General features: G+C 40.5%; 2 protein-coding genes across 4 annotated transcripts in view; both read left to right on the forward strand.

The window, feature by feature from the left end:
- Positions 1–3,352: 3,352 nt before the first annotated feature.
- On the forward strand, positions 3,353–9,995 carry dele1 (DAP3 binding cell death enhancer 1). 2 transcript variants are annotated; one of them, XM_088009605.1, is made up of 12 exons: positions 3,353–4,102; positions 5,214–5,331; positions 5,730–5,826; positions 6,164–6,308; positions 6,485–6,661; positions 6,775–6,842; positions 6,948–7,038; positions 7,138–7,280; positions 7,908–8,066; positions 8,628–8,720; positions 9,008–9,164; positions 9,260–9,995. In XM_088009605.1, the coding sequence occupies exons 1-12, from the start codon at positions 4,072–4,074 to the stop codon at positions 9,481–9,483; spliced, it is 1,503 nt and encodes a 500-aa protein (XP_087865731.1). In that variant the 5' UTR covers positions 3,353–4,071; the 3' UTR covers positions 9,484–9,995. The 2 variants fall into 2 exon arrangements, with proteins under 2 accessions (XP_087865731.1, XP_087865732.1); XM_088009606.1 differs by having other exon boundaries at positions 3,354–4,102; positions 6,488–6,661.
- A 622-nt stretch (positions 9,996–10,617) lies between these two features.
- Positions 10,618–16,224, forward strand: part of apbb2a (amyloid beta precursor protein binding family B member 2a) — a 41,642-nt gene continuing 36,035 nt past the window's right edge. For both annotated transcript variants that reach the window (XM_088009602.1, XM_088009603.1), the window contains exons 1-2: positions 10,618–10,955; positions 14,724–16,030. In XM_088009602.1, the coding sequence (XP_087865728.1) occupies positions 14,755–16,030 (1,276 nt within the window). In that variant the 5' untranslated portion in view covers positions 10,618–10,955; positions 14,724–14,754. The remainder of the gene's footprint in view (positions 10,956–14,723; positions 16,031–16,224) is intronic.

Raw genomic sequence — 16,224 nt, forward strand, 5'->3', positions numbered from 1 at the left:
CTGAAATTCACCTACACAGTACCCTTTAAATGGGTTTAAAGGGTACTGAAATTCACCTACACAGTACCCTTTAAGTCGATTTAAAGGGTACTTCTTGGTCATGTTACAATAAATAGCACTTAATTGCAAAGGGATGTGATGAAGTTCTCTAAATAACTTCATCCAAATAACTTCATATAACCAAGAAAAAAAAAAAAGCACTGCAACGAAACTTAGGGAAAATGTCAAGATTTAACAGTAGATTTTCACAGACGCTCTCTCCATCAAATCTGACTCCACTGGAAGAATTTTGAAAAGGTCAGTGAAAATTTTCAGATATACCACACCAGTAGAAACACTACCCAGAACGTGTGTGGCATTATTTGCTGCATATGACAGAATGTGAAAAGTAAAAGGGCTATTAATACTACAGCCACTGTAAAGGCTGCCACTACATTCAGGTAAGCAAAGCATAACGGCACTGTTCAGTAACTACTCATCCTTAAGCTGAGTTCTCCCAAATTCAACTCCTTGTTTTTCAAGTATTGACTTTTTATTTTGTGAGAATTTTATGTTAGAAGCCAACACAAAGCAGTGCGTATCTGTAAGTTATTTAATAATATGAATATTTTTAACATATATCAAGTATTTGTAATCACTTTCCTTCAGTCTGAAGTTTTGAAATAAAATGAAGAGTAATTAATTTGCTTCACTCAAGTGTTGGTAGCTGCAGTTACTTTGTTAATCATTAAAATTAAGAAGTTGATACAGATCAATCACATTTGACTGAATGTGATGCAATTGACAAATGCAATAGATATTGGGCACAATTAGTCTCTAGATCACATGTGTCAAACTCAAGGCCCGTGGGCCACATGTGGCCCGCCATGTCATTTTATGTAGCCCCCCCCCCCAGCATTTTATAGGCCAATGATTGAAAATAGGTTTTGAGCACGAATCGACTACATACAAACTACATCTCCCACAATGCATTCCAATTGTTACCAGCCAACATTACGGCTTCTCGCCACTGCAGAGCCGCGTCCGCAGTGGTTGAGCAGCGGACTGCGCATGTTACAGTCTAACTAACTTTTGCATTGTCATTTATTTCCTCAAGATAAACTGCTGGCTCCTCAAATGGATTAACACAAAGTTGCATTCTCTTTAGTTTTCTCCCGTCTGTAATGGAGACTTGAATTTAACGCGCCATTTCAACCAAAGGTTTGTAATGCGCTTCCTAACCATTTTTTATTTGTAAGTATTGATTTTATTTTTTAGCCATTTAGCCAAGTCTCTGTAGAACCATTTGTCTCTGCTAATGACATCTTCAATAAAAAATGTTTGATCCCAGGCTTAGTTTATGGACTGTAATGTGAAATTAGGCACAAGTATAAGTTTGACAGATTGTTCACCAAGTTACTGTGCTCTCTGAGAGGATCTGAGGTATAAGTATTTGACATTGTTCCATGCCAATCGTTGACATTAGTCTCTAACAAATTTTGGATCATCTACCAGGAACAGTGGAAAGAGCATGAGTTTGAGCAGGGATGCACTCCTGATTTGTACCGTCAATGTGGCCCCTTGAGGGTGGCCAATATGCTGAAGTGGCCCTGGGTGAAACTGAGTTTGACACCCCTGCTCTAGATGAATAAACACATGCTATGGATGAATCTAATGAACAGGGTGCAGCCTACAGTCAGGAGCTCAGCAGCAAAAACATGACATGAAACTTTAGCTGCAATAGGCTACCAGTGAATTTACAGCATTTATTTTAAAATATTTGCGTTTATACCTGCTTGTAACTGTGAAATTATTCTGCAACAATTCAGGAGGGAATACTAGGGACATTTGCATTTCCACCTGCAGCATCTTTCAAATATGTCAGAGAAAAAGTTGTGGCTCTCTACTATACTGTTTGTGAAGTTGCTTCTTTGATGAAAAAAAAAGTAGGAGAGTTCAAAGTCAGGAGTGTGCTGATGAACTGGGAATGCATAAAAGCAAAACAAGATTTCAGAAATAGCTCAGTGCTTCTTGAGTCCCTTTGCTGCTTTACATTTGTAAAAATGTCAAACACAACATGAAGTAGGAGCAAAAACAAACTGCTCAATTAGTCAGCTCTGGTGGGAGTCCCTTTTCAGCTCAGGCCGATGTTTTCCATATTGCTTTGACAAATATAGCCTCAGGCAGACCAGTAAACAGTTTCTGGCTGTGCAGAGACCCTGCTAACATTACATTCTACTGCAGGTGATTCGCCCGAGGAGGAAGTGAAAGACCTGATGATTGTGTCACCATGGCAACAGGGCAAGGAGTGAGTCACTCCAAGTTGGACCTGACATCACAAGTGCATATCTCATCCTTTGTGCCGTCCTGTTTTGTCCAGGCCCCTCTTGACTGGAAGACGCTGTGGTTCCAGTAAGATGTTGGAGACTGCGTCACGTTTTTAATCACCCGGATGGGCAAAGAAAAACAACTGGTGAGCCTCAATCCAGAAATGAATCAGAAGGTTTCTAATTATTCCCCACTTTATCGACCTTTTTTATCTGCAGAGAAAATCTTCAGAAATAAGCATCATTGCGTCCTGAGGGTCTGTGAGTCAGCAGATTCAGAAGAAAAGTTTAAGACTTACAAAGCCAATGGGGGTTTATTCCTAATCAGACTGTTAGAGATAGTGATGACTGGTCTTACTATTTTTACCAATAATGATGGAACATTATAAAAATAAGGGGGGGGGGGAATCAAAATGCTCATTCCCATATGCATGTGAGTTTGGAATGGAGATTTGGGGCTGCAAATATCCATATACAACAAAAATAAATATTCTAACTAAATTCTTCAAAAGAATAAGATAGAAATGAAGATTTTCTTAATATTTTGGCCTTTTTTTTTTTTTGACTGAACTCAAATAGCGGTGGTTACATCACATATGCACATTTACATACCATAAAAAAGATCTCTCCAGACTAAGATGTCCTTAATTTCATCTCAAAAGACCTACTTTAGGACTGTTTTCTAATTTTGGTTAAAAATATTACAAAAAAATGTGCATTAAAAAAACATTATGACATAACTAATAACTTTTATGTAGTTATCACATATTTTTTTACAGCTACATAGGTTGTTAGGGTTGGAGTAAGGCTATAATTTAAAACATTGCTTGAGTTGTGTTTGTAAGTTGACAGTTTTCTGTAGTTTTTGTGAAAACTATGAATAAACATGCTACTTATTAACTTTTGTGGGTTTTGCAATGCAGTTTGCATTGCAATTTGTTTATTTATAGAGCTTGAAGACAACATATTGAAAATGCTTACCAAAAATTAGATTCATTCTGCAAGTCATTTTTTATATTTGTCTGGTCCTCATAAGTAAAACAAATGAAGAAATAGGGAGAAATTTAAAACAGTTCTTCATTTCAGCAAAAATATTACAAAAGAGGTGATTTCCAAAGAGGTTTAGCGTCACAGAGACTTTTTCAAATCGCAGATGAATCAACAGAATGAGGAATAATCTGAAGTGTTGTGTCAGGGCTTTTATTTATTTATTTATTTATTTATTTATTTATTTGTTTATTTGTTTATTTATTTATTTTCAATTTTAAGAAATATGTCTTTCAGATGTTGTTAATTTGCTGTACAACGGGATTTTCAGGGATATTGCGCCTTTCTTAGCACTTCTCTTGCCAAGTTTTCTTGTTTGCTTTTGATAACACGGTGTAACTAATTTTGCTCACTAAATTGCACCGTGTAAAGAAAGTCAGATTTTTTTTTTTTTTTTGGGGGGGGGGGTTTTTTGCATTCTCATGAGCTTTCCTTCCCGCTGAAATTCCCCGATTTACCAATAGGTGGTGCAATGATTCTGCATTGCACCACTTTCTCAAACTTTCACGGTTGCGTCACCTGCCCTACTTCCGGTTTTCTTGACTTCCGACACATCTCGTGACAGCTTTTTATTATTTTTTTTTATTTGCCACCAAACAAAGAGGGATAAACAGCGACTGCTGCCTGTTTATAGCGCTTCGGAAGCGATTCTTTATCATTAAACATGTATTTTCCGTAATAAGCCAGTAGTTAAAGCTGCACCAAAGGACGAACCGGGATGTGGAGAGTTCAAGGTTTAGTCGGAAGAGGTGAGAGAAATGTCATTGATCCTTTAGAAGTGAAAGTTTTTATTTTACACTTTTATCTTGTGCCGTTTTTATTGCTAACTAGTTACAGGTAAACTCGTACTAATTATGCTTTCTATGTAGCATTTTTAACGTTGACGTGCACTATTTTGCATTAAAGCAAGTCATAGCTTGCTTTCTATCCTCTTGAAGGTTTATTTTTGTTCAGTGAAGTTAACTTCCTGCCTTCCTGCCTTAGCCTAATTTCATCCTAATTTCTATCCAGTACAATAGGCGGAGTGTGAGCAAGAACAAGACAGTGTTTTATATCAAAGAAAAACATAAAAAACTACTGAGCAGGGTAAGCACTAGAGAGTGAGGAACATCGGTTTGAAGGTCTGTTTAAGAAAATCAAAGAAACACCAGAAGTACATTCAGATTAAACAAACACATATTGTAGATTTTAAGGAAAATCCACAAATGGTTCAAAGAAGCATAACAACCAGCTATGGATAGCAAGTTTTGTCTAAAAGCCGAAAAATCCTATTGAATTACAAGAAAAAAAAAAAAAAAAAACATTTTCACAAAATTGGTCTTAAGCCTATATTTAGAGTAGAAAAAAAATCAATTCAGACAAGTTTAGATTTTGTAGTGGCTGAACAGGATTTAAAGTGATTCATGTGCTGAAATGTGTTGTAAATGTTTCTGTTTTACTTTCACAGACATGATTAGGGTTTTACAAATCCTAATTTATGTTTTAAGGAATATTTTGCCAGTGTATGATGATCCTGTCAGGATTTTAGCAGTCTAAGTATTTTTCGCACTCCTCCTGGCTCTGCAACTTTTACCGTGAATGGTACATTTCTGCACATAGCAATGGCAGCTCAGGAAGGAGGAGGAGGAGGAGATCGATCTTTTCACAGAAATACATATTTTTGTAAAAGTTACATAATTGTAGCTTTAATGGCTTCCAGAGCCATGTTTGTAGTTTTATTATTTAGGACTACAAAGTGCATGTTGTAGCTCTGGGGATTTAATAAGCTGTTTATCTATAAAATGAAAACTTGGATATTTGAGTTTAACTGAGTAACTTGCTGTTTTTTTTGTTTTTTTTCACCACTCTGCCACCATGCAGCACTCCATCGTTGCCATGGCAGTGGTACCTTACGACTCCCCCAGAACCACCATGTGGAGGACGAGGTCATCAGTGGCTCAGCTGCTCTCTCTACTTCTCGACACTCCTTCGACAACAGGTGCCTTCCCCTTCATTGCTTCTGTTTCAGTTTTTCACTTCGTCCATGCTTTTACAACAAGATTATTGGTTTTAAAATAATAACTCTGCAGTTTAAACATTTCTATTTTTTTTTTCTCCAAAGCTGTTGGTACAGTTATTTAATTCATGAGATTTGGATGAATTTAAACCTCAGATACAGCCTCCTTTAGCCACTGTTTGAACCTGTTGCATCGATGCAGACTCATTTTCAGCTGCTTGCATCAGCCAGCATCATCGGCGTGTGTGTTTTAGTATAAGCAGCGTTAACGGGAAGCAGAAATAAACCGAGCCAGCTCCAACTGAAAATTCCCGACATTGTGTACTGTGAGATGGAAAAAAAAGAGATGTATCTTTTTTTTTTCTTCTGTTAATATGCAGATCCCAGGAGGATGATGGGAAGAAGAGGAAGAAAGAAAAGACATTTCAGTTTCATGCTGAACTTCGAAATTACACAGCCCTGGATGCTGTGGGATGGGTAGGTCTTAATCAAAGATTGATATCTCTAGATATCAATAATTACCCAAGGATATGTTTGTGTTTAAAAAATATATGTTCCAATATCGAGTTTGTAGTAATTGGCTTGTGGTAGTTTATCAGAAAGACGTAAAAAGTGTACACACTGAAAGTCTGGCTTTCTGTTTGACAGAAATCAGCAACCAGAGGACTAATTTTAATCGCACTAAATAACGTAAAACCAGGAAGTGAAAGCCCCTGAGCTTAGTGCCACAATGCTGACCACTTCTGGAATACTTTCAGGGTTTCCTAGCACAGAGACAGTGGAGATGTTCTCGTGACAGTGGGTTTCTCCACAGGGAGCGGTGGCAGTGCTGTTTATGCAGATCTGCAGAAGGATCCACTCCAGGTTTTCTTCAGGCAGCGAGCCCAGTCCCAGCGCTGGAACGCTGACAGCTCCCCCGTCCCTGCAGAAATGCGGATACCGCGTCCTGCTGGAAATTTGTGAGTCTTTCTGGCACCATTGTAGTAGTACACCCACACCAACTAAACTCTGATATTATTACATTAAAATCACTGCCAAAATTCATGAGATGTTTAACAGTCTCCATCCCATAACCCCTTTTTCCTATACCCTCGTGTGGTCAGTATTCCAACGCAGAAGTGTTGTTTGTTGTCAGCAGTATCAAGACGTGACGTCCTGCCCAGAGGAAGAAATGTCTTGTGTCTCCAGGCTGTGCCAGAGGGACAGAATCAAGATCAGTCCCCATCTCAAAGCAGCAACAGCAGTGGGACTACTGACAGTTCCCTCTCCGACCACCAGGAGGAGCTCTTGGGCAAGGATCCACTGACGCCTGGTTTGTTCTGTGCTTTAATGTCAGATTCTGTGGAATGATGCCACTCTTGATGTTTTTGTACGAAATTTGATGAGGATGGAGTTTGACACATTTTATGCCTCTGACACACACAGAGGAACCACATTTGAGTTCTCCCCTGCAGACTGAGATCAACCAAAAACGCACAGATAACAAAGACAAGGTGAAACTTTGGAAAGATCGTCTTTTTCAAGTATTCATTACCAGACCCAATCGAGTTGAAATCTTATTTTTATTGTTGTATCTTTATCTTTGTCTGTGTTTTTAGGAAGTGTCAGATAACGATAGGCTGACAGAAGCAGCGCACAACCTCAGAAGTGTGGGAGACACCAGCGTGCCCGTAATCCTGAACATCATTGGTAAAGATTTAATTGAGAAATTCAGCTCAGAATATCACCCAGACCTTCATGTGTAGAAACCTTTGTCCATTTGTTTCTCTTTCTCTGTGGATGCAACAGGTCTAGAAAGTGCCAAGAGAGAAAACTATGAGGAAGCTTTCTGCTGCTTTCTAGCTTCAGCTCAGCATGGCTACAACAAGGCGCAGTTTAACACGGGGGTGTGCTATGAGAAGGGAAGAGGAGTCAGCAAGGACAAGGAGAAGGTGAGACCATTGTTCATTTTTATGATACTTGCTAAGTATTGACACAATAAAATGAGCAAAAAAAAACCAAAACAACAACAATTCTTATAATATCAGTTAAATCAGGCCTATATCATAGATGACCATAAGAAAAACCAGAAATGCAGTTCTTAAAATATAAATATACCGGATGTTGTGTGTCAAATCCTAAACTTATTTATTACAAAGTCAATGTACATGTTATCTATATTATAGAGTCCAGTCAGAGCTGAAGCACATTCTGAAACTGAGTAAAATATTAGTTTTTATCTCTGCTATACATCACATTAGTTGAATTTGTTTTATTAATGTGAAAGATGTTAATGCTCATTCATTCCTCTGTTCCTTAAAAACTGTTTTGTTTAAAAAATATTCAATAAGGTTACTTACGCCTGTGCACCTGTTTTGGTGTTAACACCCCCCCCCATTTTTCAAGCCCTGAGTTTCTCTTTTTAGTTACAGTTGACACTTATCCCAACGTAGGTCATATTTAATTTAATTACATTTCATCTGAACCTATGTCTGTGTATTAATGTATTTATTTTCATATTAAATTATTCACTTTGAACCTGATTTTAATATTTTAAGTGTTTGTCTTTTCTCTGTAAGGCTCTTCACTACTACAAGCTTGCGGCCATCAGTGGCCATAAACAAGCTCAGTATCGTTATGCAAAGCTGCTGCTGGCCAACAGGGGGCATCAGAGTACAGAGGAGGTGAACACAGCCATTAAGTTACTGGAAGAAGCAGCTACAGCTGGGCTCACAAAGGTACAAATCAAGTCAGGGATTCTTTAAAAGTTCAAACTCTCTATGTGATAATCTTTGCAGCTACAGTATTGAAATAATGTTACGTAATTAATGAATAACCTACTTTAGTCTCTTGTCTTTTAGATTTACTGAACTTTTTCATTAAAATTATGCCATTTTCAGAGCAGCACAGCAGTAGATAATATGACTAAGACAACTGATTCATTTTATTTTATGTTGATTTAATGTGTGGCCAGTCACACCATTGTGGCAGGTTGGATGATTTTTCTTTTTCTGTTGTGAAAAATAAAAATAATTAACTTCAAAACATTCATAAAAGCCCAAATTTCAAGAATATTTTTATTGTTTAAAAATCTTTAGTTATCTAACTTTACTAAGAGAATTATAAACACCGCAATTAAGCATATTATGCTTATGAAGTTGAATAATTAAGAAAAATGTTGGGATCACAGAATAAAAATATTTTTTATTATGGCAGCTTGTCTGGACTTAATTATTCTATAAACATAATAAGACAAGAACTCCTTAACACAACTTTTTTTTACCTTTTCTGTTGTTTAGGCCCAGATCTGCCTGGCCTCTTTTTACTCTCAGCATCCTGCCAAAAATGTGCGCAAGTCCATTCAGTACCTGAAGATGGCAGCAGAGAGTGGAGTGAGTCCCCTTCTAGATAATTCCACTGTAGTTGTTTGTCAGTCGCTTTTACTGGGACATTGCCCTCCCCGTCCTGGTGCATTAGAAAAGTTTACTACAGACATATGTTACTTCATTAGGATTTTGTACAACTTTCTGTTTCAGTTTTGTTTGTATACTTTTACTGTCTTTTACTTATTATTACTCTTGCAGAATTTCAGTGTTGGTCCATTTAAAATTGTAGCTGCAATGCAAGTAATTCATGAAACCTGTTTGTTCATTTCTGGTCTGATTGTTTTTGTGCTCAGGACAACTCGGCTCTGTTCTTGTTGGGTCAGTGCTACGAAAGCGGCATCGAGGTGCAGCAGAATTTAAAGATGGCAGTGGAGTTTTACAAGCGAGCCGCACAAGCAGGAAACAAGCAAGCAAAGAGCCTACTGACGCCTCCTGATAATTCATACGGGGGTAGGTTCAACTGATCAATAGGAAACATGTATTGCTCATTGTTGATGTATAATGGCTGTTTTTATTTTATTTTTTTCTCACACTTGATGACGTAGATGTAGCGATGCGCTCCATCCGATCAGCTCCCTGCTTCTCTGTGGCCGACAGCCGGCGCCAGCCGCTTTCTTCTCTGGCCCATCGTGCCCAGTCCAGTCTCCTCTCTCACTCGTGGAGCACCGGCAGCCTGTGTGAACCTCCGTCACTATCCTCCACACGTGTTCACCTCCATCCGCCCGGCACAGAAAGGGGAGTTTGCCAGTGGACAGTAGGGATAGGATAGGAAGAAAACAAAGCCAAGCTACATGCACAAGGAATGTACTTCAGTTTGAATGTGGCATCGTTGAAAGGAAAGGGTCAGTGTTTTGTGTCTATATACTGTGAGGTCTGAATATGTTTGTGTTTTTTTTTTTTTTTGTTTATGTCTGAAAGATGGTTAGAAAACAATCTGACAGCTTAGTTTTTTTTAAGGCTATGAATGTCTTTATTTGTCCTCTAATGTGCAAAACCCTTCAGATTACCTTTGGTTGGGTTTCTCTGCTTCCGCACAAGTAGGATTAATCTCTTCAAAAGAACTACAGTTACCAGGAATAATGCTAATCTCTGCTGTGTTGTATCAGTGTCATATTTCTAGCCACAACCTTTGTGGTTAATGTGTCTTTTATTGTAAAGCAACCATTTCAGAATTTTCCCCTCTGCCAACCATGTTAACCAGCTGTGCCAGTGTTGATTTTGAGGAGGATGTTTACTCTGTGAAACGCACAGTTTTAAGTAAAAAACTTTTTAAAAATCCAACTGAGTTTCTGACTTTCTGTGAAAGTCCATGATATCTAATTTGATTAAACTTAAATAGTGTCTGTGCATGCATGGGTTCTCTTTGGGTACTTTGGCGCCCACACCAATGTACCCAAAGCATTCAAAAACATGACTTTATTTTTAATTAATGGAAACAATTAATTGGTCTTTCTAATTTTTATTTTGCTATGAGTGAGTACATATGCTTGTTTGTCCTGTGATGGACTAGTGACCTGTCCAGCCTCTCACCCAATGACCACAGGAGAAGGGCACCAGAAGACAATGTATGAACAAACTAGGCCTCACAATTTGGCATTAATGTAAACAACCTTTTATTTTATAATACCGTTTCTATAGTGTCCAATCATCCACCTACTCATCTATAAATTAATTTAAAATCTTTTTATCTACGCTGTAAAATGTTTACTGACAATTTTGTAAATTAGGTCTGAAGAAGGGCGGAAATCTTAAAACGAAAATGTGTTGGAGCCTTGGAACAAGAATAGTTTGATTCTTGCCTGGCTCTTTAAGAGCAGCCGTGTGTGTTCAGTGTGCTGCGTGATGTAACAGCCCGATGATGTGTGATTTCATTACCTGAGTTGCAAACTAACTCCGGTAGATTTATTATTACGGCTGCGTCCCTCCGCTTCGTGCTCCCAGCGTCTTCCGTTCGCGGCTCCTATTGGCCGGCTGCGCTGAGAGAGAGACGGAGAGGGCTCCACAGCGCCACGCCGCGCAGCTCCGGGGATCATCTGGCGCAGAGAGAGAGCGCACAGCTCGGCCGCCAGCAGCGCAGCGAGCCGCGGGGCTGGTGAGGGCGGAGGGATGATGTGATGCGGGCGGCCCGGCTCAACGCTACGGGCAGGACTGGCACTTAAAAGCAGCGCTTGACACCGGCCCACTACTTTGTGTCTCGTCGTCGTGAGAAGGGAAGGGAGGCGCGGACAGCTGAGCGAAGCGGTGAGTGGATGTAAATAGATGCTCTAACTGGGATGCACTCCCCTCCCAGTGCGGCGGTGGTGATGGGGCTGAAGAGAGAGAAGAGATGCGAAAGATCTGCTGCGTCTGCCCTGAAAATTAGACCCTAGATTTCGCTACAGCACCACCTTTACTTTTAATTCCTGGCATTTTATGTACGCGAGATTAGATCAGGTTGTCCCTGGTTTCTCACGGAGGGAGTTTACGGAGGCTGTAAGAAAAGCAGGCGCAGGAATACTCCACCCATGACATCATCGACTTTTGCAAGTTCAATTTCTCCCCAGCTTGTGCTTTCATCTGTTGCATTTCTTCTTCTTTTTTTCCTAGAAGCAGAGCAGCTCAGAGTTGAGGGAGGAGACGCGTCATAACTAGCTGGTTTCCTCTAAAATGTGAGATGATTAATCCAGGAAGCCTGTTTTTGAAATTAGCTAATAAAATCTTCAGGTAAAAACACTCTTATGAGTGCAAATTGATTAGGAATCAACAGAAGATTCTGATGTTTTTCTCCACAGTTATAGAGACGATGGTAGAATATGTATGTCAAAAATATTACATTTCGTCTTTTCAAGTACATTTGCGAGAAAGGTCATGAACAGTGGGGGAGAGGATTTCCTTATAAACTCAAATTGGAATATATGTTACAGTTTAAAAGCATTTAAACTCAGACTGAGATGATGTTCAGAGATTCTGCTGGTAACATCTTTCCATCTCCTGAATAACTTCCCCTGGCATGATGCACAGCAGATTTATTGAGGGCGACTTTGCAGGAAACATAACAGCCTCTTTGTGTTGACTGTGTCCCACTGTCCTGCAAACTGCTGTGTCATTCTGCTCCCTTTCTCCCTGTAATAACCCTCCTTTCTCCTCCTCTCCCTGCATCCTGTCTCTGCCCCACTTAGCCCGTAACTACCAGAGACCTGTCTGCATCGCGAGGGGAGGGTTTCAGGCGGAAAGTTCTGCTGTTTGTGTGTTGACTGATGATGCAGTTTGTCCACATGATCAGTAACGACGTGAAGCTACAATAGTTTTTACTGACATTTTAACCATTTTGTTTCATCGGTTTGTAGAATTTACTGTATACAATGTCACTTCACCAAAACTCTTGAGAACTTTTAGAAATTTGTCAAGTTGCCACCTAAAACCTACATATAATTTATTGGGCTTTTAAGTGACCAACCATCACAGAATACTGTGTAATTGTGAAGTGGAAAGAAAATTTGATTTTCAAATTTACATTAAAAAATGTTGGCATGCATTTTGTTGTCAGTCCCCCTGAGATATTATGTTATAAAGCCTGCAGTCTCTAATTATAGTGAATAATAATTTTACAAACTTTACACAAATATATTTTTGTTTATTCTTTGTGAAATCACTCATTTTCTGTTGCATCCATTTTCATATCCTGCCACATATTCTGAATCAGATTTATGTCTCCACTTTGAGTAGGCCATTCTCACTGAACAATATGCTTTGATCCAAACCAATCCATACCTCTGGCTTTATGTTTAGGCTTGTTGTTCTGCTAAAATGTGAACCTTCATTCCCAGCTTCAAGTCTTTTGTGCCCTCTAACATGTTTTATTTCAGGATTGACCCATTTTCCCATTAACATTGATCAGTTTCCCTAACCCTGTTAAGGAAAGCTCCTCCACAGCATCATGTCTCTTACTGTGGAGACACTATGTTCAGGGAGAGGCTGGTGTCAGTTTTCCTGCACCCATGCAGGCAGTAACAGTTCAGTTGTATCCTTATCTGACCAGACCAACTGTTCCATGTTTGATGTATCCTGTAAACTTCTGGAAGTAAGCTCCTTCTTATTGCTTTCTTTTTTCTTGTCACACTTCTATAAAAGTCAGGTTTGTGAAGAGAAAAACTAATAGTTGTCTTGACAGTAGATCTCTGCAGCTCCTCCACGTTGGCTGTTTTTTTTCTTTATTAATGCTCCTCTTATGTGGGTGTCAGATTAGATGGATTGCCATATCATTTTAGGTTTGAAATTTAGCCATACTCTTTCTATTTCAGGTGATGACTTAACGAGGGATCTCCAACCGTAGTCCTCGAGGATCTACTGTCCTGCGGCTTTTCAATGCGTCCCTGTTCTTACACACCTGAATCAAATTAATGGCTCATTAGCAGGCATTTGCCAAGTTTGATGGCATGCTGAAGGGGCAGTTCAATCAATTTATTCTCTGACCTGTGTTAGAGCAGGGATGAGTCTGAAACATGCAACACAGTAAATTTCGAAGACTAGGGGTGGAGACCCCTGACTCCATGGGATGTTGAAAGCTGGGGTGATTTTGTTGTGTCTGAACTTGCTTTAAATCTCTTCCTGACCTGTCCAGGTCCAGATACTGTCTGGTCCCTAATAATCTCTAAAAAAAAAACTCAGAGTCTTTCACAGAACAGCAGGATTTATAGTGAGCTTAGATTAAAAAGAGATTGGCTCTATTTGTTAATCAGGTGACTTCTGGGGGCAATTGGTGACACGAGGTTGTATTCAGAGGAATCGAAGTAAAGGTAACAGAATACAAGTACTTGACATAATTTACAGGCTTGTATTTTTAACACATTTTGAAAAAACTAAAACAATGAAGTTTGAAGTTGTAAAGTGACAAAATGTGGGAAAAGTTCAAGGGCTATAAATACATTTGCATGGCATTGGAAAGTATGTTTTTCATCTAAAGTCAAGAGCTGATCTGTTGGCTGAATTGGTATTTAATCCAGCATGACAATAAAGGTTTTGTTGTGACAGTGGAAACCTTGGTGCCGGTAGTTTGAACCTGTTGATTGTGTTTGAGACACAAACCCGCAGATGAACACAGATTCAGCACTGACAGGTTGTTGTGTGGCTCACGGGAACAACACGGCCGCCACCCAGGGGGGGCAGGTGCAGATAGAGGACCCGCAGCAGCATAATGCACCGTCTACATATTCTGCTCTCGTTTCAATTCTGCCCCGGCTTTTTTCCCATGATAATGACATGCTTTAAAATCTGCTGTGCTCGAGTTTTCCATATCTTTAAGACAAAAGGGCTGTGATGACTGCAGCAATGTTTGAGCCGGGTTTGTTTGTGATTAGGTGGCAGGATGTTTATCCGTTTGGTTTGCGTGTCTAGACATGTTTACCCGACTGCTTTTCCAAAGGGGTTACAGGTGGGTTAGTTAGTGATGTAACACATATTTTGTATGTGTCACGCCTTTGGAATATTATTCTACCACTCTCTTTGTTGCTATAAAGCCATCTTTAGTCCGCAACGCAGAGCTGATCCACCCAGAGATAAAAGAGACAGCTAGTTAGCAGGACTGCCTGACACCTCTCTTCCCCACAGGCCAGCTTTACTCCTCAGCTTCCCCTTTGAAAGTGAGTCCTGATTTAATGGATCGAGAGTCTGAGTCATTCTGGGCATCATGCGAGTCTATTTCAGCGTTGTGACTTTGATGCTGTATTTCTCAGCTCTTCGTCTCTTTCTACAGGATCTTAGCAGTGTCTTAATGTGTTCTTTTTGAAGCCTGTTTAAGCTGCAGCCAATGAGATGTGATATCAGACACTGAATTAATAATCAGAGATGCTCCAGTAAGAGGTGTTGCGGCCGATTTTCAATCACAATTTGGGACAGCTGTGACCTGCTGTTATGAAATTTAGATTTTTTTTAAAATTTATTTATTAAAACAATCTTAATCTAGTATAAAAGTGTGTGCTTCAGTTTAGTTGACAGCTTTCTTTCTTTCTGTTGCTCTCCATCTCCCAACAGCTCCATCCTTGCGGTGTATTTCTAGTCAGACATGATGTCAGTACAAACTCCGCCCCTCTCCCGTTCTGGCTCCACCCCCTCCACTGGGGGTCTGGCAAATCGCAGTACACCCTCAGCCACCCCTCCCACCTCTCTGAGTCTTCGCTCATCCTACAACCAGCTGCTTGGTCGCGACGTCATCAAGGAGTCGATGGAAACCGGGAGCTCGGCCACTTTGCCCAAGAGCCGTCAGAGGTATGCCATGACCACTGTGCGGAGTGCCATGGGGATAAGTGACAACTTTGCTCTGTCCTCTAAGTACCAACCAGTAACCAGAGGAAGAGGACTCCCAACCAAGTCCTCATCCAGTTCTGCCCTCTACTCTTCCTCTTCTTCATCCTCCTCCTCCTTCAACACAACTAACCCCAAACTAGCCAAGAATGGAGCTAACATGCAGAGGCGAGCTGAGAGCCAGCAGCTACAGCTGAGCAGGGCAAATACTGTGGAGAAAATTCACAATGATCTCTTCAATAATCCGACTTCAGATTGGCTGGAGTTTGGGAAGGACAACTCTCAGCTTCCTCCGTTTCGTAGAAGAACCAAAAGTTTTTTGGAGTACCACGGCAAATGCTGGGATCTGGACCCCAGTTGGGAAAACAAAGAGGGGAAGGAGGAAGAGGAGGAGGAGGAGAAGCAGCTGCCTGCATCAGAAAAAGAACAGGACAGCCCTGCCAAAGAAAGAGACAGTCAGAAGGAGGAGAAGACCAACTGCAAGCAAAATGGTCACGAGGAAAAGGATAACGTGGAGTCTGTTGCGGAGGAAGACGAGGAGGAAGACGAGCCCATCCCAACGCCGAGACAGCCCCTACTGCCGGTAGTGGTTGAGGCGCCTCTTTCCTCCACCTCCTCCTCTTCTGCAAACAGCCCAGAATGGGTGTCAGACAACCTCAACCACCTCCAGAATCAAGTCCCAGCGCCAATTCGAGAAGAGCTGTGTCCCCAAGTGCAAGCTAGTCCACGTAGTCCTGCAAAGCCAACTCGAACCTCCCAGCCCCGGGTGATCAAAGTGGAGTTGCACCCCAACAACGAGAATCAGTTTTTGCAACAATACCCTCCATTCTCCCCTAAGCAAGCCAGAGCTGCTGAAAAAAGCACCCCTACCAAGAATTGGGTATCTCCGCCCCTGCAGGAACCGGCGCCAGAGACGGGCCTTCCTAAAGTGGGCCTGAAAATGGATTTGACTCCTGACACACCATCAGAGGATGAAGACTCCAGCTGGACCACTCTGTCTCAAGAGTCACCCTCTCCACAGAGCCCAAATGAGACAGGTTTGTTATCTTTATCCTTTCATCCGATTTTTTTATTTAAAGAATTTTAATTTCTTTTTCCTCCTCTAATCATATCCCAATTGCACCATCTTTCCTCTATATCCTTCTACCTCCATTTGACAGATCTGTAATTTTACAAAGACACACTTTAACCAAGCAAGGTACTACAGCAATAATGTTGGAGGCTTAAAGGC

This window comes from Poecilia mexicana, unplaced genomic scaffold (assembly GCF_051168715.1).
Source record: "Poecilia mexicana isolate PSO_F unplaced genomic scaffold, ASM5116871v1 scaffold_10, whole genome shotgun sequence".
NCBI lineage: Eukaryota > Metazoa > Chordata > Actinopteri > Cyprinodontiformes > Poeciliidae > Poecilia > Poecilia mexicana.